At 33.4% G+C, this 24941-nt stretch overlaps 1 protein-coding gene across 1 annotated transcript in view; it reads left to right on the top strand.

Annotated features, from left to right (window-relative positions):
- Nucleotides 1–24941, top strand: part of LOC147068556 (MOXD1 homolog 1-like) — a 206124-nt gene that overhangs the window by 165938 nt on the left and 15245 nt on the right. Inside the window, exon 3 of the mRNA XM_085953385.1 lies at nt 20158–20301. Coding sequence (XP_085809511.1) covers nt 20158–20301 — 144 coding nt within the window. The remainder of the gene's footprint in view (nt 1–20157; nt 20302–24941) is intronic.

Raw genomic sequence — 24941 nt, 5'->3', positions numbered from 1 at the left:
TACGTTAAGATGGTTTGGAGGATTTGTAGCAAAATGTTTTACAATCTCATCCCGGCGATAAAAAAAATAGACGTTTGACGAAGTCGAGAAAAAAGTTCTGTATAGTTTTAAAACTTAGTTTGTAATGACGTACCAATTACAATTCTGTAAATTTTGTTGTTTTTAAAGCGACAACTAATTTAGCTTTCATGCCACTAGCAAGACGACAAAAACAAATTTTGTAGAAAATAATTAATTCAACGTAATTTTTAAACTAGTTTAAAACGCAATTTGACCAAAATCCTAACATAACTTTATTAAATAAAGTTAGTTTCTTTATAATCTTAGGATACGACTGGTCACCTTAAGTGAAATTAATAATTACAAATATAATTCAGTAATAAACTATAAATTTACTTCTGTGGTGGTTCATCGTACAGATGCAAGAGGCACATTAAATATTATCATTTTGCGAACAGGATTATCAATCCCACATTTTTTTTAATCGATAGCTATTTAGACTGTCACACCATTATCAAGATTAGTATGTATCTTGCTATGGTAGGTAACGGTAGTGTTAATAATAAAAAACGCTGCCCATCGTATCAAAGTTATACTTCTTTTGGCGCGTTTGGGAAATCATATCAGAGTGTATGTTAGGCGTGTGACATGTAATACATAATTTATTTTTTCACACGAAAAAAAACGCAAACGATTGAATTCGAACCACCGATTGTTCGGATATCAGCCGAACGCACTACCTTTACGCCACAGTATGATACTGCAATCGTGACGATTATACAGTATAATATTATAGTTTAGAATTGTTCCGTTGCCTAGGCAGCGAATTTATTATTGTCGGCCATTTGCAATTCCTTACGTAAACAAACAATTAAACGTCAGAGTGACAGTTGGTACTTTAAAAATAAAAACAACGAGAAACCATTATATAATTTAGTAATATAAGTTAAAGTGTATAGAAATAAACCAACGGCGTTCCAATAAGCTGTCCTTTTTTTTGAGTGTGTAATTTAACAAGGTAATTAAGAGCTAGTCAAAGAATCTAGTTTATCACAAGTTTTGTTTTACGCCAAAGACGTATAACTTCTAACGCGCGTACATAAGTACACACACAGATTTTTTTATAATTTTTCCACTGCCACCATTTTGGCCGCCATTTGGGATATCTCGTCCCGTACTTCCAACAATTTTTTAGACTTTTTTTAAAAAACGTATAATATGACACATGATTTGCAAATATTAAAAAAATTAAATTGTATGTGGGACGATTTGGGAAGCATGGTCACCATTTCAGATGACTCTCCTTCCTAAGCGTCGACAATGTGTGTATCAAGTTTGGTGCTCTTCTCAAAAATGGAGTTTTACTCTAAAAAAATTTGCTTGGAAGAACGACTATAAAATGGCAGCTCAATTAATTGCCAGTATTTTAATCGAGCTCTCCAAAACTATTCAATTAGAGATTGGCCGTAATATCAAAAAGTTTAAATATGGAAAAAAAATGTATACTGCGCTACTTTGATCTCTTATTAGCTGTTTTTAATATTATGACGTCAAAGTCTTAAGCAAGCAACGCACCGGAGCACAGTTCCTCTCCGCGAAAGCCCCAATATTATTGCTCCGTCTCGTGGAAAAAGTGAAGTATTAAAAATTCATAATATATGTTTTGAAAAGTTTATACGAAACTTGTTAGATTGCATAGTAAAAAAAAATATATAGATGACATAAACTTCGATTTTAGTCAGCGGCGCCAACAAGTTTAAAGACAGTCATTTCATTTGACCGACTGAGCTTGGCAGGTATATTTCTATATGATACATACAATTATTACATTAATATGTAAATATTTTCGGAAAATTATTAAGCACTCCGATTCGTAAAATGTTCCATTTAGAGCGCTGCATTATATAATATGAACTGGTGCGTATAAAACCTTAATTATAATGAAATCATTTTCATTAATTTGCCTCCACAACCGTGATTGGTACCTACCTACCAATTATATATATTTTCTAATACTGCTTTACGTTATTTTCTAAAATATATAAATTATTTTTGTATCCTATGTTTAAATTATTGTATTGATTATGAATTATTATTTACATATCCTACAAAATAAACAAAGTGTTCCGTTAAAATTTCAGGATTTTCGAAGTGCTCCACCCCAGGAAAAGTTTGGGAAACTAATTATTTCCTGTAATCCGAGAAAAAAAACTATTGTCATATATTTGATTAATCTAATCATTTATTGAATTTATCAAGCGACGTAGGGTTACTGCGGAAAGTTGGTACCTAGTCTCGAAATCATGTTATAGAGTAATTAGAATTCTAAAGTTTGACATGTTAATTTTTTTTAATCAGACATAATGTTAATTTCCTTGTGCTTTATATTGTGCATTTTCTGTATATTGGATGACCTTGATTTTTTTTTCTAACATACATATTTATATATAGATACATAGTCCGTTATTAACTCTAAATACCTATATATTATCGACTTAACAACTTTTGGCAGCAACACCACGATAAGAGTTTACAAATCTTAATAAAAATCTCGAAATTAAGTATTAAGTAATTATTTATGCACTTAACATAAATTGGCCGTAGATCACTGAATTATTATACTTACTGGCCGATTTAGAAACATCTAATTGGAATTTAGTCCATCGATACTCGACAATAAATTAACGGATAACTATAAAAATAGACAAGTGGTCGTCCATTTGCCAAAAAAGTTGATCATAAAAACAGAAAACAGCTCTCTGCTCTTTGGCGAAGAAAAAGTTTTCTTCTCGGATTGATTGGCACACAAGTTTCGGGCAGACCAAGTCGAAAAAAACTACCAATAATAAATGTTGAGGGATCCTTCAAGTCCCTTTTTAACACGATGACGCAAAAAATCACTCCACCTCGAAGAACAACAAAGGGATAGAGTGGAAATTGGTTGTGAGACTGTTCAATTAGTAGTTACTAAGATATATTGTGATAGTTAATAGTTGTAAGACTCTAATTAATTAAATATAGGTACATACTGCTATCTAGGAATTGCAATACCGGTATCTCATTATATTACGATACCGAAATACCGACATTAAAAATCAGACAATACCGGTATTTAAAGTGGAAACAAATTTATTAACAAACATAAGAGGTTTTAAATATTTGTGTCGCATTACGCGATGTCTAGTTTACTTCCATTGCCATTAGACAAATGTAAGTGCAAAAAGTAGAATAAACTAATAAAATATTAGGTAGGTGGAATTATTATCAGTGGGGCACATACACATCTAAGATCACGTCATAATATAAATTTATTGAAAGATCATTCGAAGAATAAAGTGTCAATCATTCAACTACTAAGTATTAATTTGTAAACATCAACATATCTACCATATTTTACTTTTACCTATTTTTAAAGGTTTATATATTACAATAATATGTACGTATTTTGATATTTTTTTCTACGAAATATTAATATTTTAAAGAGATTTTTATATCTGTATTCATTGGTATTCAATAGGCAATACCGAAATACTGGTGTTGGTATTTTCATTCGGTATTGCAATCCCTACTGCTATCAAACATACGAGTATAATAATAAAGTAAATTATCATAAAAAACAAAATATGTAGAAAAAGCGTACAATAATTGTCCTACCTTTAGGATTCAAAAGAACTTTTTGTATTACCATACTTGATGGTGTTTCCAAACCCTTGTAAACGTGGTTGAATTGGTAACCATATCGTGGGGGCTACTGCCAGAAGTTGGTAAGTCTCGAAATCATGTTGTGGACTAATTGCAATTTTAATGTTTGAATCTCGAATCCTCTAAAATCAAGCATAATACTAATTTGTTTGTGCTTTATGTGAATGTTCTATATATCGGAAAGCCTAGATTTTTTTTTCTAGCATACATATTTATAAAAAGACACATAATCCGTTATAATACCTAAATTATCGACTTACCAACTTTTGGCAGCAACCCCACCATTATTATTAATGTACAAATTGCGTACTAATTTAATTGTTTAAGAAAATAAAACATTGTGAACATAACAAATCAAAATTCAGGACCTTCACACCATAAGATTTACATTATAACAATTAATATTACCCTCACAAGAGAGAATAGAAAATTTAAAAAAACAAACAATTTTATACAGTAAAATAAAGTTTCAAAAACAAAATACACAACACTGAAAATGTCTATGTCTTTGGGGAGCGCATTGACCAGTCGTGCACCCCTCGCTAATGGTGACTGATAGACTTGACTCGAGGAAACAGTTCTGACCCAGAATAGGTTATGGCGTAGATAATTGACAAGCGCATATAAATTAAAATTTTTAAGGACGCCAAGATTGAAAACCATTCCTCGTAATAGCAGGCAAAAATGTCTTACGAGTAGAAGTGCCCTACGAGATTCAAGAGAGTGAAAAGTGAGCAAGCCTTCTACAAAGGCAGTCGGAAAGTAATCGTTTGACGAATTATTGAAAGGAAAATAATAGATAAGTAGAGCCTCTAAGCAATATGGCAGACTGTTTTATAAATACGAAGCCTTTTGAACCTACGGGTGGTCAAAGTATTTATGTTGTTTTACATTTTACAATATTTACTAAATTCAATGCATATACCCAATGTGTTAGACCAGAGGTAGTCAACCTGGTCCATTCCAGCTTTCGTGGTGGGCGGTAGAGGCATCAGCCTCGAGGATCTCATTAATAATTTAATTAATTAAATGTATTTTCATCAGACTTTATGCTTATATGTACGCAAAGTGTAAATAAAAATATAGATTTAACAGTAAGTTGTTTTATAAAGATTTATTCTGCCAAACTTAGCGAAAGTCTGACATAAAGTGTTTGGCAAGTAATTATTATCATATGCTTTAACTTGTTGTATCTCTAATTTATAAATTTTATATAGTAAAGTTACTTCCTTACTTTATAAATCACCATTACTGTGGAACCGTTGGGCGGTTAGAAAAATTGACTACTAACAGAGATTCAAAAGTGGGCGGTTGATATAAAAAGGTTGACTACCCCTGTGTTACTATTACTAACAACAGTAACAACTATTCGTCATTACACTCTGCTCCCACTAGGAACGAATATGGTAATTTACTTTTTTTACCTGGTACGTAACGCTGGTTGCAAGTTTTCGTGTAAATATTACGAATCGCGAAGTGCCTGTAACACGTATCTGACATTTTCTCAGTGTAACCTTGAAGATCACACTGCAGTGTGATCGTCACTCACAAGTGTGCAGCAAATATAGTCATTTTATATTCATATAGAATACTGAAAGTAGGTTAGCAAGATGCTCGTAAGAATCAAGTCGTACCTACATAATATATACCTAAATATCTGATAATAATGACAATCCGTAATTATCACATCGTCTCTGTTCTGGCAGAACACACTAACTGGAGAATACTAGTTTGAAATGGTCTATCATGTGAGTTTATTAAGTAATCGTAAAAAGGATGACTTTAAAATAAAGACTGTTTATTTATTAAAAAAGGTTTCCAGACGGTAAAGTTTGAAATAAGGAATATTTTGGTATAACTAACTCAATATGTCATTTTTTTAAATTAGTGTCTTTTGCCAGAACAGTGAAGAAATATTTCATAGCTATCAATATATTATAATTAGTGTTCTGGATTGAATCTAATAATGTTGGAAGATTACTGTGTGCAAACGAGCGTCGTAAATGGTTTTGTAGCATACGTACAACTTACTGTCCGACAAGAAGATCTAGGCGCCAACCGGAAGTCGCTGTAGTCGAAGTGCGATTAACTCAATAGGAGGGGCTTGTTAGTTCACAGTTTTTACACGTGGAGAACTCGTCGATAGCCGGAAGTCGCTATAGTCGAAGTGCGTTTAAAACAGGATGGAGCTTGTTAGTTCACAGTTTTAACACGTAGACAAGAAGTTCTTGTTCGTCAGTACTTGAAATGCACCACGAACATCGCGTTATTTTGTCATCTCAATGCTATACGGCCACCTCTTTCCGATACAAGTAACCGTATAACCTAGTAATAATCTAGTAACTAGTCTCAAAAAGAAAATACACATGTAGGCATTCTCTATTTTTATTATTCTTGACTTCACCTCTACTTATGTATTTATTGATAGACGCCGTTTGTTCGAACTTTTCTTATTTGAAACGAAAGTTTCTCCAGCAGAAAATGCCATAAATAACTCTTTCTATTTGACATATTACTTGATTTATAAACATATAATTCGGGTAAATTGTAATAATGATAAATTATAGCGGTATTTCAAATTAAAATATCTACCTAATCTAGATTCTCTGTCGCCAAGTTAAGGTTGCGTCCAAGTTATAGTGTTTTTACGTAGCAATAAGCAAACCATTTTGTCTAAAATCCGGTTCTCTATCCTAATTGTATCACGTCTCTAGACCTACTCGAATACGTGTTTCCGTACCAACAATCACAAGACGAAGCATTATAAAGACTGTCCTGGGGTCGCTCTACAGACAGTATAATCAAATGCATTAAAATCTTAGATGTAATGTTGGAAAATTATTACCATGGCTGTTTTTATTTATTTTTATTGTTTTTTTTTTAACTGACAATTAAAAATGACTGACATCTTTTAGAATTAATACATTTTGGTAGCATTGCAGGAGAATCTTGTGACGAACTTTTCGAAGCCTGCCCATAGCTTATTTTCTGCTGACGAATAACTGAATATTCTAAGTCGTATTGTATCTTCAATGGCTAAATTGTGTTATTCTAATAGTTAGTAGAGACCTTACACTATAGATACATCTAGACGCCACCCGTTGCATTGCTAAATGAAGCCGCGTGCCTTGCGTTTGGTTTGTGGGCGAGCGAACGCATTCGTCTGCAAATGTTCGAGACCATAGACCATTTCGCTAGTGCTCGCCTAAAGCGCTCGCACTAGACGCTCAGAATTAAAATATAATTTTCTATTTTTTTTACGTTATATAGTATTTTTAAGCGGTCAAAATGCAACCATTAGGTAAAGATATCCATAATTTAAGTTATTTTAAAGAAACACTAGGTCACTGATATTAAAATATATAATACAATACAAATAAATTATCACGAACATGTATCAACTTACCTATGAAACGTAATACCATCTTCTTGTTTATCAGTACGGCTACCACATTTTAAGACAACACACAGAACTATCTTTTCTACTTAATTAACTAAAAATATTTACCATTGACTTTATGTTTAACACAAAAAATATCAATTTTAGCAACTCGAGCTCGCAAGTTATCGACGCTATGTGAAGCGTTTTGCCCCGATTTGATGGCGATACTTTTGGAAACTAGCTCACAGATATGTAGACCTTTTATCTTACTCTAGCTCGTGTCGCAAAGATTGTAAGGGTGCCGAATACTTTCTCACTCGCACTCATGCATCGTTTTTGTTCAGGCCTTGGTAGAGACAACACCACTTTCTTAGACTTGTAAGAACTCGTTAAAATTTAATTTTAGTGGACTTTGCATTAAAATAGGTAGTCCAAGCTTTTAGTCCAGGCTTGGTTATCAGCGTTACTAACAGTATTGTTGTTTTAATGTAATAAAACGCAATTTTTTAGTAGTTATTCCACTTTTAATCAATAGATTAGGACCGGTTTCGTCCGCCTCAGAGGGACATTTTCAACTTTGAAGTGGAATAAACTACAAAAAAATTGCGTTTTATTAAATTAAAACAACAATACAATGCAATTCCATCATGAATTGACAGTTAACAAAATAAAAGAAAAAAAAGTTACGGGGCCGTCCACATATAAAGTCACGCTCTAGGGGGGGGTCTGATATTATGTGACCTCACAAAGTAAATAAAAAAAATAAGGAGATTTAACTATAAATAATTAAAAAAAAAACATTTTTCAACATTTAAGGGGGGTGTCAAATATGTTACGTAATATAGACAGGGGGGTAAAAGGTTATGTGACAAAATGTGACGATGGGGTGAGGTTAAAAATAGCCAAAATCATGTGACATCATATATGGACGACCCTTTATAAAGCTAAATTATTATACCAGATCTACTTGAAAATCAACATGTAGGTCTTGTGCACATTGTATATTATAAATTAAATAAATGCTACGTACAAAACGGTGACCATATTTCATAATTTAAAATTTTATGACGTGGTACCTGTTTTATTAGTTATTATTATATAAACAATATTAATAATTATGACATCTTAAATATTTTTTTTTGATATGCTGGTTTAGAGACACTTTGAATTTTTAGAAAATCTAGCATTTTTTCTGCCATCTAGTCTAGCTTATTTCCATACATATTTTTATCAATGATAGTTGGCAATACTAGCGCCCGTTCATGGGTTTCCGTCTTTTAGTAGTTGGGTTAGTACATAAGGGCCAATTAAGTATTAAAAACCTCCACGCTGGTTCCCCATGGAATCAATCAAATTATATAACCATTACAACCGGGCAACGGTACAAGTACCGTAAGTTTACGGCACTCCACGGAAAATGTACATTTTTTAAATAACACTGGTTTCATCTCGGACCCATAGAAGCAAGTATTTACAAACATCGCACATAACCAATTTGGGTTAAACTTGGAACTGATTTAATAGAGAATAAAGTTATGTTTGTCTTGTAAATAACTTTATAAAAAAAACGATTCAAATATTCTTTAAATTGGCATAAAACTCGATATCTTACATATTAAATTGTACGTAGGCCTATCTAATGCTCGACCCCTATAAATCGGTTCTAGTTCGATTATAATGATATAAATCTACTTGTGCCCATAAAGAGCCGGGATTTAGTGCAAAGCCATTGAAGCTACACCTCTACTTATCTCAGATGGCCGTAAAAATAAAAGAAGTCACAAAAAACACACGGAAACCGCAACACAATGAGGACTTTCGGAGCGATACGCGTCCATGGTGGTAGGTTTTAGTGCAGTGATAGAACCCTTTCCCTTGTATTTAAGGTGATGTCTTTACCCACCAGAGGCACCTAGCGGAAAAATAGAAAGCTTGCAATTTCAAACATTTTTTTCAATTCACAATTTTAACTGTATTAATAATAATATGTATCTGAAAACATTAAAAAGACAAATATTTTTTTATTTTAAGTCAAAAATAAACTTACAATTGTAAAAAAATGTGATTTTTTCGCAGGACCCCATCTATATTTTACATATATTTTATGGTCATATTTAGGTATTATTAAAATTTAGTTTATTTAAAACTAAGTTTTCTAAGCTTAACTTAAGAGATTTTTGACTAATTCCTAGTTTCCATATTTTATAGCTATTTTAAAAAACATCGATTTTTATAAAAAAAAATATAAATGTGTATAACTTGAAATCCGTTTTATTTATTTCAATTCGAGCTTCAATATTGGGACGATACCTAAATAAAATTTGATAATTTAGTTATTAAGTTTTCAAATTACAACAAAGACGCATTTCTTAAATACATAGTTATTATTTCACCCTTTACATAACACCATAGCAAATAAGGATATACGTACTTTATATCGCTTGTCCTCAGATGTTTGAGTGTATACACGATATACCGTACCATATGGCACACAATAAACAATATAAAATTCTTTTCTATTGCTGCTTGTACCGCTTTAACCCTTAGCCCATCAATTGGTCGTATTTTTTCATCAGCATGAGTGTTTTCTGTTGGTGTTACTAAATTTATAAATAAATCACCCGTTTAGTTAACATTGTAAAGTTAAAGTAGTTTGTTAGCTAAGTAAATGCAACACCAGCTGTCGTCATAATATAAACAATGATTGAAGAACTCAAGGCAAAAACATGTTAAACGTTTTTAGGAAATTTTTAAGTGTAATCATTGAATTGTCTCCATTGTTAAATACATTAGTAATTCATATCAGTTTTTATTGTGCAATAGTAGCTATAATTGAAAATTCCAAAAAATCTGTTAACATGTTTTTCCTTTCAATCATATTATTACACATCTTGGGCTTTAAAAAATCCTCCCTAATTATACTAAATACATAATCTCATAATTAGTAAAATTTTCCATTGAAAATCTACTTGTTAAATTCGAAATTCAAAATTTTTCAAGTGACGAACTACTTATCTAACAACTTCATATTTTTATTCGAATTTTCACAGTAAAGCACTCAACACAAGCAGAGATAAAAACACTTAAAAAGAATATCAGATGTAAATCATATTTTTCATTGTAACGTAGCTTGTTCAGAAGTATTTTTTCTCATTATTATCTCGAAGAGTTTCTGCCTTGTTGTAGAAACATTTAGCAAAGAAATTTTGAAAACTTAAAAATTAAATTATAAACTTTATCAAGCACCTATTACAAGAGAAAGCCTAAAGGCAGTTAACAATAATTTCGAAAATATTTAATTTTTCTTCAAATAACCTGCGCACGGATCATTCGATTCCAACTTTTCTGTGATGAGGATGGGAAAAATAAAAGGTTTTTAATGTCAAGGTAACAATAATTGTTACGTTTTCGTTTAAAATCCTGCCAAAAAATACCCACTTAATCTCTCCTGTGTCATATTTTTTGATTAAATATGAACGAGGAAAATTAGGAGTTAATAAAACTTCCAAAATTAAGAACCAACTTATTGAATTTCAATTTAAAAACTTGTAATAAAATAACATACAAGAATATGACGTATTCCCTTTCAACCTTTATCCAGTTTGCATTAAGTCCAGGTGGACACAAGGGAGGGTTTTCGGGTTCGGTGAATCGAATGTTATTTCTTCACTCATCAGCTGTCTTTTCTGGGTATTCTACAATACTGAAGGCCTGTCGAAGTAGAAGACCCGTGTCACTCATGAAATGTTGCTACCATCTGAGGCATCCGATCTTTGCTTTAAGATATTGACGATTCAGGACAATACAGTAGTTTTCAGTAGACGACACAAACGGACACTAACGGTACTAATAATTATAAGCAATAAACCACGTGCATTCGATAGCCATCGGTGGATGCGATATGTCGCAATAACTCATATGTGAGTATCTGTAGTTACTGAAAGCTAGATATTCATCGGTAGACTCAAATTGAGGAGTGTCTGGGTATGATAAATGTACCAGGAAAAGTGCGGGGTGGGGGTTCTTAGTGCGGTGAGAAGCTATACGTTATAGGCGAGGTAAATGCGGAAGTCAGTGGCACCGGCTAGATTTTGTTATTCTTTTCCCTCCCGCAGCGTTTAAAAACAAATAATAAATCACCATTGATAAATTTTCGGTACCCCTACTGATATCCATGGTCGCTTCGCCACAAAGTACCAAAATCTTAAAACAACATAATATGTCTTTCACAAAACCTATGTAAAAATCATTTCTTTCCGCTACGACAGCGAACTGTGGCACGGCGAAATGTAGTAGGTACCTCCGTAAATTTACGTGTAACCCCTTTTCTTTCCGTAAATCTTCGCAAAACTGATAATATATTTTAAAGACCCAATTCCCCCCTGGTAGTCATCGATTTGAAATTTCGTACGTAAGATGTTAATATAATACGTCGTTATCGTTACAAAAATAGATTTGAATGAAAACTAGCTTAACCGTATACTATGTATAGTATGCTAGGTCGACGGTATGCAACCGTAAATCGTAATCCATTTTAGATAACATGACTTTTCGATGTGTTATTCATTCAGTGTTGCCATCTTTTTCTATGCTGATTTTAGTAAAAAAGGCGTAAAAAATATAGTATTTCTAAAAAATATATAGTACAGGAACATTTTTCGTCTTGAATCCTTTAAAATTATAGTATTTTGGTATATTTGGCGTAAAATTATAGTATTTTACATTTTTCGCAGAATTAAAATTATAGTACGGTTGGCATCACTGTATTCATTCTACCATATGTATGAATGCTTTTTGGTCTATCGATAAACTTTTTTTAAAGATTATTTCATCAAAATTATCATTACAATCATTATTATTTATCTAGGTATTTGTTTGAAATTCATTATATTCCCAACGAAACACGAGGAATTATTCTGTTTTTAAATTACGTACTATTTACGCTCCATGTCATCTGTCGACAATGTTTTGAATCAAATAAATTTATTAATAGTTCACTGCACACAATCACAAAAAATAAATTAGTTTGAGTCGCCAAAAATAATAAGTCAAATGCCAAAGGTAAGGTTATTTGAAATCCTTTATTTTTCATCAAGTCATAAACTTGCTTCATTCGTTAAAATATAAGTGAAATCATTTAATATGAAATACAGAATATTCTTAATATGTTTTACAAAAATATTCGTGAAATTCATTAATTCGTTCACTCTTATGTATAGAACATTCAATATGAACAAAACCATAGGCAGACAGATATTTTTAGTAGTTTAGATTTCTCCGCACAAAAAACGGATATAGTCCATACATGTACAGGGTATGAGCACGTCATACAGAGGTCGATATTGTGGGGATGCGAGTAACGCGCCTGAGAGGTATATCTACTCAAGGCCTGAACAAAAACGATGCATGAGTGCGAGTGAGAAAGTATTCGGCACCCTTACAATCTCTGCGACACGCGCTAGAGTAAGATAAAAGGTCTACATATCTGTGGGCTAGTTTCCAAAAGTATCGCCATCAAATCGGGGCGAAACGCTTCACATAGCGTCGATAACTTGCGAGCTCGAGTTGCTAAAATTGATATTTTTTGTTAAACATAAAGTCAATGGTAAATATTTTTAGTTAATTAAGTAGAAAAGATGGTTCTCTGTGTTGTCTTAAAATATGGTAGCCGTACTGATAAGCAAGAAGATGGTATTACGTTTCAAATGTAAGTTGACACATGTTCGTGATCATTTATTTGTATTTTATTATATATTTTAATATCAGTGACCTAGTGTTTCTTTAAAATAACTTAAATTATAGATATCTTTACCTAATGGTCTATGGTCTCGAACATTTGTGGACGAACGCGTTCGCTCGCCCACAAACCAAACGCAAGGCACGCGGCTTCATTTAGCAATGCAACGGGTGGCGTCTAGATGTATCTATAGTCTAAGATTCTACTACATTATTGGGATTAACACAAATTCTTACCAACGAGAAACGTGTTCTTGATTTTAAACAACATAATATCGCATACAAACTAATGAATTTCCATAATAAATTGTTACATTATCAAATGTTCTTTATCTAATTCAGAGATTTTAAAATTGTGCACCTCGGTACCCTTGGGTTGGTTAACTCCCATTTTCTTAAAAAGCTGCATAACATAAGCATAATACATTACATTGATGCACAGTGACGTCCCTAGACAAAATGCCGCCACTGGGCAGTGCCAAAATGCCGCCCCATTTTTTTATACAGTATTTTTTATCATCCGTCATTCTGGTCACCAAAGACGTCGAATAGCAACGGAAGTAAACTAGACATCGCGAACCGGACAAAATAATTACAGTACTGTTAAATTTTTTATGTTAATTAATACATTTTGTTTCCAAGAATGGAGCTGATTTTTTAATAGAAAGATATTTACGTTATTACTAAGTTTAGGTACTTAGCACTTAGCTATTTCCATATATACCAAATGATTCTCTTCGATTTGCCGCCCTTCAAGTAACATCCGCCCCTAAGCGACGCTCAATCTGCCTACCCCCACGGGACATCACTGTTGGTGCACATGCAATGCTTCGGTAACTGTTTCTTTCAGACGATAGAAAAATCAAAGCAATAATTGCTCTTCCCTTATCGCAAGCATTGCGCGTGTATTAAATATCGGTTATATCCGCTATAAACACTGCACATTACACTTTGTTACTAATACGTATTTGTTTTTATTGAATTAATACTTCAATTTACGGATGATGTTGGATAACCCTGCCTAAACCAAAGCATAACACTTTAGGTATATTTTAGGCGATACAACAAAATTGTGCAAACCTTTTCATTCATACTTATTTGTTTCCATTGGATTAAGAATACGTATTACACATATTGTTGCTTCATCCCTTGCCTAAACTAACTAATAAAATATCTATAGTTATATATGATTTATTTATTTTAATTGCATAATTGTAGATATTTTATAGAGAGACGAGTTTTTTTTTACTATCATCTATTATAATAATTATGGCTTGGTTTTCGCAATGTTTGATTGAACTTTAAAAACTAACCAATACTATCTGTAATAATTGTAGTCTTATTTCTATGAATACAAATACGTATGACTGACAAAGTTTAGTGTGCACTATTTATGGCGGATCTTAACAGCCTACCTCCACTCTTCGCCACTGCTTTACTGATACGAAAGTCGTCAATTCTTCTTGCTAAATATTTTTCAATATCGCAGCAACAACATAAGGAAGACACGTGAAATCTTTACTTTCGTAGCGGCAATTTCATTTTCATAATTATTATTATTGTTATTGTTGTTGGACAGGTGCCAAATTGCCGGTAACTGGGCAGATTCTACGAGACAATGAACTTGTACAGCATTGAAATATATTATCTTTATGTAAGCGGCAAATTATTTTTCCAGTCATTGAATTGTTAAATGCCTTCCAGACGAAACGGTTCGTGTGAAAAAAATATTTTCCACGGCCCACAACAATATTGCTACGATTTCACCAGAAAAATGTCTTTGTCATACTTTGACTCGATTCGCTATACCCACCTGGCACCTACTTCCGAATAAAACAAGTTATGATATTAATTATAATATTACTAATACCTAGTGGTGAAGAATCTGTACTTCACAAGTATCTACGTTTACCTTGATTTTAAAAAAATAATTGAGGGGACTAGAAAATACCCACCTGTCACCTACTTCCAATAAAACAAGTTATGATATTAATTATAATATTACTTACACCTAGTGGTAGAACCTAGTGGCAAAGCATTTGAAAAAGATTTATGGTATAAGATATAAGATAAGTATATAATAATATATAATAGTATATATATATATATATATATATATAATAGTATATAGTATAGTAGTATATAATAATATATATAGTATAAGATATTTATTATATTATTAATTATTAACTGGAGAATACTAGTTTTGAGTAATTTGACTTTGAAGTTGTTAAAATGTTCGAAATGGTCTATCATGTGAGTTAAGTCGTAAAATCGTAAAAAGAATGACTTTAAAATAAAAACTGTTTATTTATTAAGACGGTTTCCAGACGGTAAAGTTTGAAATAAGGAACATTTTGGTATAACTAACTCAATATGTTATTTTTTCGAATTACTGTCTTCTGCCAGAACAGTGACGATATATTCTAAGGCATTTTACTAGATTCGACTCTGTTATTTAATCTGCTCTTGATTTAATTTGTTAAAGTATACCCGAAACTACGATTAAAAACGATAATTGGCGACATCAATCATTCCTTAGACAATGTCTACACAAAAAAAGTCATGGGAAGAATTTTATATGTCTCGAAATAATAATTATCAGATAGAATTTCATTCTCATGATACTCTACTAATGAGTAGTTATATATCCACAGAGAATGAGTAATTTTCCAAAATTCGTTCAGCCAACAACAACGTAATACAATTATATATTCGTGAGAGAAATACCTGACTTGGTGCGATTACCTACTTTATGAAAGTAAAATAATTTATATCTGACTAAAGGTTTAGGTAATTATAACGTTTTTTAACGGTACGAATGGGTCTCTATAATGTGTCAATCAGCGCATCTATTATACACACAAGACTGCTATCGGCGGTTATCGAGGGTAGTTTATCATGTGTTTGTATTGAGGTATTATGATTGTTACAATAAGTTAGCCGTCTAAACAGTCCATCTCGCTATAAAACTTAGTAGGTACAGCCAAGAGAGGTGCTGTTAAAACATAGCACTTATCGTAACAATTACAACTAACTTATTGTAAACATTATAATACTTCAATACAAAAATAGGAAAACTACCCTCGATAGCCACCGATAGCGTCCGATAGCAGAAATACTTATTGTCAGATTCGCAGACTAAACATAAAATTGTAGCTACAACCCCAATCTTGTTACCTAATTGATTTATAATAATAATCATCAAATTTCTTTTTGTGAAACTTCAGTATTCAGATATGTACTATATTGATATATTATAGAAATATTCATTGCATATAAGATTTCAAATTACTTTATAACTCTAGATAGTATACCTATTTAGGTTCTCTAGCTATATATTTTTCATATATTAAGAGGTACAAAACGTCCGTAAGGTAGACCTAGATCCCGGTTAAGTTCTGCGGAAATACTTGGCAACGCAACGCACAGGAGAGAAGTGGAATCAACTTGGAGAGGCCTTCATCCAGCAGTCGATATATTCAGGCTGATGATGATGAGTGTGTCAGACGCACATCCAACCTCTTTTTGGGAAGCTATTTCTCCCTACTTCCAGTTGTCCGACCTCGAGCGAGGTTGGTCATGTTCTTTGGGTACGTCATTTCAAGACTACACTTTGAATAAGGACAAAAATGAGAGTTGTTGTAGGAAACCAGGACTTGCTATGTGCTGATTGTAATGAAGACAAACAGTGTTTTTTTTTTCAATTTTACCATTATAATTAATTCTTGAATCTATATTCATTCCGGCTTCACCCTAAAACTATCTTGATAACGATGTAAAAGCCAAAATACCAATCGAATAAACAAACAACTTGTTGGATTATAAAGCATGTAATTGTTTAATTTGCTGCAACTTGGTGTGAAACCCGGTCGCATCCAACATTGCCACCTACCTTCTGCTATATTCTCTTCTTCCCCTACAACGCCAGTTGAACACAGTGGAGTCGTCATCTCCCGACGTGACGTTCTCCCTCTGGCTTTGTCTACGACGCTTCGACGATCATTTTTCATAATTTGATGCGTATAACCCAGCAAAGACCCTGGATCTTTATAAATTCTATAATATCTAACTCATCGCAGACATCGTACAGTACATTATCCCCCACCGCCATACTATGTTCACAGATTGGCCCAAAGATCTATATTAATACCCTGCGCTCAAACACCATCAGTTCTAACAATAAGTAGAGCACAGGGCCCATGTCTCAGTCCTATATAACCAGTGACGTCCCTAGAGAAAATGCCGCCCATTGACAGCGCCAAAATGCCGCCCCATTTTTTATACAGTATTTTTGATCATCCTTTCATGACTCCAATATCTAAGAAATTTGTTGTATGGATACATTACTAAAAAATATATATATATATATACCACTAAATCTAATTTAAATGCCATTTCTACTTCAATAGACAATATTGCGAGTCCACGGTTTCAGATACATTTAAAAATTCAAATGTAAACTTTCACAACTCGCGAGTGACTGGCAAACATATTCGGATACATTAATTAGGTAAGTATGCACCTACCTATAATTCAAATAAAATTTTCAAATCTGCACGTGTCATTGCCGGTCATCATGGACGTGATGTCCAAGGACAACGGAAGTACGCTAAACATCGCGAACCCGACAAAAAAAATACAGTCCTGTTAAATCTGTTATGTTAATTAATACATTTTGTTTCCAATCAGTGAGTTGAATTTTTAACGAAGAGCTATTTCCGTTATTACTAAGTTTTTTACCTATTTCTATATACCTAATGATTCTCCTCGATTTGCCGCCCTTCGAGTAACTGCCGCCCCCAAGCGATTCTCGATCTGACTATGCCCACGGGACGTCACTGTAGATAACAGTATCAGACCCAAGAGAGCTTTACACCCTTAAAATTTTGAGAAATGAATGTAAATCACACTTTGGCTGGAATAAACACCATATTCGTCAGACTCTGGTTTCAAACCCACGGTTATTCTACCAAACACAGTAAAAAACGTAATAAATTTTTAGCTCTTTTAATGGCACGAATTAATATTTTCATATAATATAAAAAAGTAATTAACGGATTGCTTTTTTGGAAACTTTAAATAATAATAACACTTTTGAATTTTTACTTGACACTCTTGACACGCTTCAAGTTCAGTATTGATTGATCGCCGAAAAAAACTTTAGCGAGCAGTAAAAGTTTTGAAGCTTAAATTTTCCCCACAGTGAAAAGTTGAAACTGAGATAGCGTACTTTTCCGCGGAGAGAAAATTCTGCCGAAACACATAAACTTAATTATCATTGCCGAGTTATCAAACAGTCAACGGGCCATTAGAGTGAGGCCTACCTAACCGCTTTTCAGGGCGGATTTCCTTTCTTTTGTGCAGAACAACAACCACTGCTGGCTGCAGAGTCGCGTCGCTCTGATGTTGTATTGTGTTTATAGTCATTGATCACACTAATTTTAGGACTTTGCTGCAAATTTGTATGTAGTTGTGAAACTACTTGGTAAAGTTTACTCCCTGGCTCTGTGACTGCGACTAAAGTTTAGATTAAACTTTTGTAAAGATTTTCATCATATTATTGTATCGGTGCAGGTCCACTTCAGGAAAAATCTTCATATGATAAGTACCTAATACCAAAAAGGTAGCGATTCGTTTTTAATGGTACTAGAGTACCAATGGGATACCGATTTTGTCTTTGGATAACTTAAAGAACTTTCTCCATGACAAAATTCTTTCGGTGCCCCTCGATAAGATATTTGTTATAAATGTACCGCATAACCAGTAATGTTCACATACAAGAGAGTGTATAGATAGGGAAGGCGAGACAAGACAATACAACATGCGCAATTTTAACAAATCAATAGCAACCATAAACAATAAACACAGTATGGTTAAAAACGGCCGGAGTGTTTGTGAAATCTTAAAATTGAAAATTGCGTTCTGGTAAATGAAGAACGTATTATTTACTTTTATTTTAAATTTTATTACGGTCGGCGACAGATATAGGAAAAGAAAAATACACTATTTCTAATAGTATATTTCATTGAAATGAGTTTTTTTCGCCTGCAGCGCCGACAAACTTTAACTGTAATGTTCAGTAGATATTCATGTCAGGTGTTTAAATTCTATTATTGCATTTGTCTGTCTTTTTTCGGAAAATTGTGAAGTGCTCCAGTTCGTAAAATTTTACATTTCGAGCACTGGATAATCAATACTGTCGAATAGCTTCACGACTTAATTATTAGTTATTACTGTCAGTCTATCATTTTGATTTTCTTTTGATTTACTTATGTCAATAAAAATATCATGATGTCAAGTCAACATAGTCTTACTATTCTGCTTTACGTAGGTAATTAGTAATGTGACTAGATGGCTTAATTTCAACAATACATGATAGTTTTAAGACAATGTTTTATGTGACAATATAATAATTACACATTGTTTAAGCAGTCATTTGCAGTTGACATTGATTTACTATTCTCAGTGGCATGTACATTAAATATCATAAAAAATCCCACAATACAAAATGAACATCATATTGTCATCGTCCTGAGAACCATCATGTAACTATAGATTTTATAACTATGTATAACGATGTCAAGGTAGAGAGAAAGAGAATAGGCAGAGGAAGTAAATTGTAAAAAATATTTTTTTTTTTAAATGTCAATTATTTGTTGTGAACATAGCGTATCCCTTTCAGAGCTGGAAATGGAACCGGAATCGAACTCCGGAATGCCTTATTCTCTTGGAACCGGAACGTTTTAAAAATACGGGGTCCCGGTGGTTCCGTTGTTCTGTTATATTGAATACTTACAATAAAATTGTGGCCTGGTAAAGATATGTTGAAAAAATTGAGTAGATAAGTATATCGGGTTTTTAAAGAATCGGAACCTTAACACCCGAACTAGTGTTCTGATTTGTATTGTATATAACCGAACGACATTCGATATTTCTACAGGAACCAAACCTTGAACCGAATCTTAAAAAGTTTGAGGTTCTTACAGCTATGATCTATTTGTGCTGTATCTTCTCCCTTGGCTACATATGTGGATCCATGTCCTGAGTGACATATTGCGTGCGGTGGAGGAGTGGCAGAACATCCGCGACGTTTGAAAACATCACATTTGTTTGTCCAATGTGTGTTTAGACGCCGAGCAAGGAACCAATGGTTGAATGAATAAAAATCATTCCAATAAACTATATTTTACGACAACTTCTAAATAAGCGCATATACGTATAATATGTACGTCTTGTGCTAACACTTTTGCAATCTGACTTTTACGTTGCTATTCATGGGACGTTATAAATATGTAGAATACCTATATTTATATTTTTTTATTTTTCTCTTCCAGGATTGTCACATGCTGAGTGGCATACCGATGGCTGACAACTCCCAGGACTACGAGCTGGTTTTCGGTCTGAGAAACCACACGCACTTGGTGATTGAATTTAGAAGACCGCTGGACACCTGCGATCCTGACGATATAGTCATCTCTGTAAGTATCAAATTCTGTTTTACAAAAACATAAATATACAATAATATCTTTCATAATTTAACATTTTTAAATCTTGTATTTATTCCGTGTGTTTTAAATAAAATAAAAAATAACCTCAATATTCCAATCTTCCAAAAGAACAATCGAAATTGAAAAACACGTTTCGGTTTCATTTTAGTTTTTATACTTTTTAAGAAAACTAAATTAAAATAACTTAATTCAGCAGGTGCCTACGAACGTGCGTTCACTGATTTTTAGCCTACCAAAATTTCAGATTTCGTTATTATTTTTTATTTAAATTAAAAATCGAAGTGAATTCCGCTAAGCAACATTTCTTTTAATTATTTTTTTCTTTGTATTGGACTAGTCCAGTTCTGAAAGCGATCTATCTATGGCTTATGTAATAAACTATTTTTTATTCAACGAATTAATCACAAGATTTAAGAATGTCACATTCTTTAATTATCAAACATAATTTAAAAACACCTTAGACAAATATACAACCAGCGGGATTCGAACCCGCGCCCCCTGGGATTCGCACCCATGTGCTCCAATCACTAAGCTATGCGACGAGGTTAACTGTGGTTTTCACAATTCTCACTGAAGCACTTTCTAGATCTCGTTATTCTTTGGCAAAGACTGATCTATTTGTTTTAATATACCACCAATATAACAGTAACGCACATATCACGTACGCCAGTTTATTCTTTCATCCAATTTGTCAGTATAAACGTACTAGCATTTGCTAATAATTTTTAATTAAACTATTTTTTATTTAACGAATAAATTATTCACAAGAATTAAGAATGTAACCTTCTATAAACATAATATAAATCGGTAACACCTCAGAATATTACATATTAGAAAAAATAATTGATAAACAATTTTTGTGCTGGACAGGGCTCAAACCAACATCTTTCGGATTCCGGTCAATGTACTTTACCAATATCCACACGTTAATATTGAATTTTGAAGAGGTCCTAAGGCTGGATCTAGTAAGAAATGTTATTATTGATTCGTACTTTGATACAAACCACAAAAGCCAATCGCAAATGTTAGCGAAATTTAAGAACCGCGTCAGTTGCATGACTATTAGTTACTTTTATCGTAATGAGGTAGGGTGCAGGTGGAAAAATTGTTAGAGCACATTTACGGGAATCCGATGTATGTAGGTTCAAGTCCTGTCCGGCAACGTATTTTTTTCAAGATTTTTTTCTAATGCGTAGGTATTTTTTTGAGGTGTTTAAATAAATAATGCATTCACAAGATTTAGAAATGTAACCTGCGTTATATATACATCATACATACCTCAGAAACATTGGGGACTTACGCCTAGAGCCCATAAGGTTGCATACGGCGCAATTTTCATAGGAATTGCCGGTTACGCCTCCAGCATTTGGCATTCCCGAGTAAACTCCTTAACTCTCGTGAGACGCGCACTACTAAGCGGGCAGCGACTTGCGCTGATCTCGCTTACCAAAGCCTACCGCACAACTTCTACTGACGTGCTTGCCGTACTCGCGAGGGTGCTACCCCTCGATCTGCACGTCCAAGTCAGAGGATCGATCACACTCCTCTTGAGGGGGATCAGCACAACACTCGCCGGTGTCCATCTGACACCACCGCAGAGATCCGAGGACGTTCCTTACAGGAAGACTATAAGTGACATTGTGTACAAGACCGCATTTGCGGCATGGCAGGCGAGGTGGACCGCCTCCCCCAAGGGGCACTGGATTTGCCAGTTCCTCACCGGCCATGGCAACTTCGCCGCTAGACTCCACGAGTTTGGCTTGATAATAGATGGGCCGGGTTGTACCTGCGGGCATGACCACCAAGATGTTGCTTGTCTGGGATTGCCCGCTTATGGAACTCGAACGAGCGGAGTTGTTTGCCAGGGTCCGTCCTCACACGGGCCCAATTGGTCATGGAGATCTGATAGCAACCGAGGCCAACTTTGCGGCATTCGAGAAATTTGCAGCGTCGTATGGGGAGCGGGATAGTCCCGACTCTTCTGTAGACTCATCCATTTCAATTCGTGACACTCAGTATCCGGGTACACAAAGCGCTTAACGTCAGCGGACAGCAGAGCCAGTCCAAAAAACAAAACAAAAAATTCTTTCTTAACTTTCTTCTTTAAGCACTACGGTGCATGGTTGCAGCATCAGTCCCGTGCGGCTCCGTCTCGGGACGGAATGAGCACTTAAAATCACTTCTTTCAGACACGTTTAAAGCGTCATAGAAAGCGGCCGTGCATATCCACGGCTGTGCATATATGACGGGTGGTGGTGGGCACTTTAACGTATACCTCAGAAAGCTAATTATTAAAAAATAATTATGGACCTATATTTTTTTCATTAAAAATAAAAAGACAAAGGGAATCTTGTCTTGTATTTATTAACTACTTATAGGTCATTGTTATCGTGGCGTGTGTGTGTGATCCAGCGTTTTTGTGGCCGAATTGACCGAGCCATTTTTTTATTATTTTGCACTAAAAGCATAAAAAGGTTCGGAAATATTGTACACGAGAGAAATATCAGGATCCTAAAATTTGATCATAGTCATTATCTCAATATGTTATCAAATTATTTGGATACACGTTATACCTTTTATTGACCTTATAAAAGCCACTAGGCAGAGTCGGATCCAGTCTCGTTCGCCAAAATCTCAACAATTTTGGTAGTTATTAATAGAATACAGATATAAAAATATAATTAGGTACTGAATTTTTTTATATATCGACTGTGTTTAGGAAAAAGGACGTAACCCTCACTGAACAAATTTTACAGGAGAGGCAAAAAACTTTTTTGAGAGTTTTTAGTTTAATATTTTTATTATTATATCAATATATATACCATATACATTGGGTGCGTGATGATTTGGTGTAATATATTTTCGATCTATAATAATTAAAGAAGTTATTACAGAAAAATCATTAAAATTGCGGATAAATGCTTTTTTCCATAAATTAAAAATTAATTAATCTCAATTAAAACCTGAATTTAGATAATAATTCGGCATTTGTGGCTTACTTCCTTTTTATAGAATGTGTATTTAGTTGTATACATTGTTAATATCTAATAAAAGCACTTTTCGAACAATTGAGGGTTACGCCCTTTTTCCTAAACACTGTCGATATATAAGTAGTATAACATATTGGCGCGATGCCAGTGGTGCCAGTGGATATACGGGTTCAAACCCGTCAGGCGTCGTATTTTTTCCAAATGTGATTTTTTCTAATAGGTATATATTTGAGGTGTTTTCAACTTATGTATGTTCAATATATGGAATGTTATATTCCCAAATCTTGTGAATTATTCGTTGAATAAAAGAATTAATGTAGTAAGATGATTAAAATTTTCATTCAAGACAGCTAAGCTATAGAATGAAATCAAGTAGTTAAAATCAAAGGTACATAATTCTATCACTTTTCATGCATTATGTTTCATGCTTTTAACTTATTATTTTTACTTGCATGTCACTTGTACCTTGTTGAGTCATAATCCTTAATTTTTTGTATGTAGTTAGGTACATAACATATAAATGTTTTGTATATATCTGGGTGTAACTGAATAATTAAAATGTATGATAGATTTATTTAATTTATATTATCTGACTTGCAACTAATTTCTAAAACGAGTTTATGAGTTTTATTTTAATTTTTTTTTTTTTTTGTACTTATGGTGAACATTACAAATTATTGATTTAAGACGTTCACAGCGTGTCATTTAAAAACAAAGAAATAGTATTAAACAGTAAAAGAATAAATAAATAAGTATATGCAGTATATCAAAAACAGTATGAAAAGTAAAGTAAAAGGTACAAAAATTATAATTTATAAAGCATGTAAGCACACCGAAAGGGCTAAGTGGACCCTATTTTAATATTTTTTAAAACATCGCCCACCTATACTCATCCTCACGTAGATGGATACATAATGAAATCGTCATTTTAAAAAAAAACAATGGGTTCTGTTATAATAATATTATGTACTTCATACAAATTAAATATTAATACTATCGACTGAAGGTACTTGATGGAATTTGAATTTAAATTCTAATGGATTCTAATTCTGACTGGTCAGTGTGTGTTTACCTTTGGTGAGTGCACACGGCGCCTGAAGATGCCGAAAGGCGAAACCCGGGCCGCAAAAAACTACTTAAATGGAATAGTACAGAGCTTGAATCCATTAGAATTTAAATTAAATATTGTTTCTAACAGAATTCAAAATCTTTTAAATTGTCAGCCTGCGGTAGCTGCTCCTTCTGAAATCACCTTCTAATATGGCCCTACAAAGCCTACCTCTTAACCCAGCCCTGGGGATGAATCGTAATATAGAAAAAATATACCTATATAGAAAACCATTATTTTATCCAATACAGTGGGCATTTTTCTGTTTCCAAATACAATATTGTAGTTATTTGCAACAAAAAAATCCAATCCTGCGTATAATGTTGTTATCGTTATAAAACAAACAATCTTAACATTTTTATTGTATTCGCTATACCAATCATCTTATCATGCGAAAGATATAAAAATATTTGCTCAATGTGTTTTGACATGCAAATGCATTTAAAACATTGAGTCCGTTGCTAAAAGATAATGGTAGGGAATTGTATAATTTGGGATTTTTTTAAATACGT

This window comes from Rhyacophila brunnea, unplaced genomic scaffold (assembly GCF_057557595.1).
Source record: "Rhyacophila brunnea isolate RB1 unplaced genomic scaffold, BYU_Rbru_1.0 scaffold_3, whole genome shotgun sequence".
Classification (NCBI taxonomy): Eukaryota; Metazoa; Arthropoda; class Insecta; order Trichoptera; family Rhyacophilidae; genus Rhyacophila; species Rhyacophila brunnea.
This window is presented reverse-complemented; position numbering and strand designations above follow the sequence as displayed.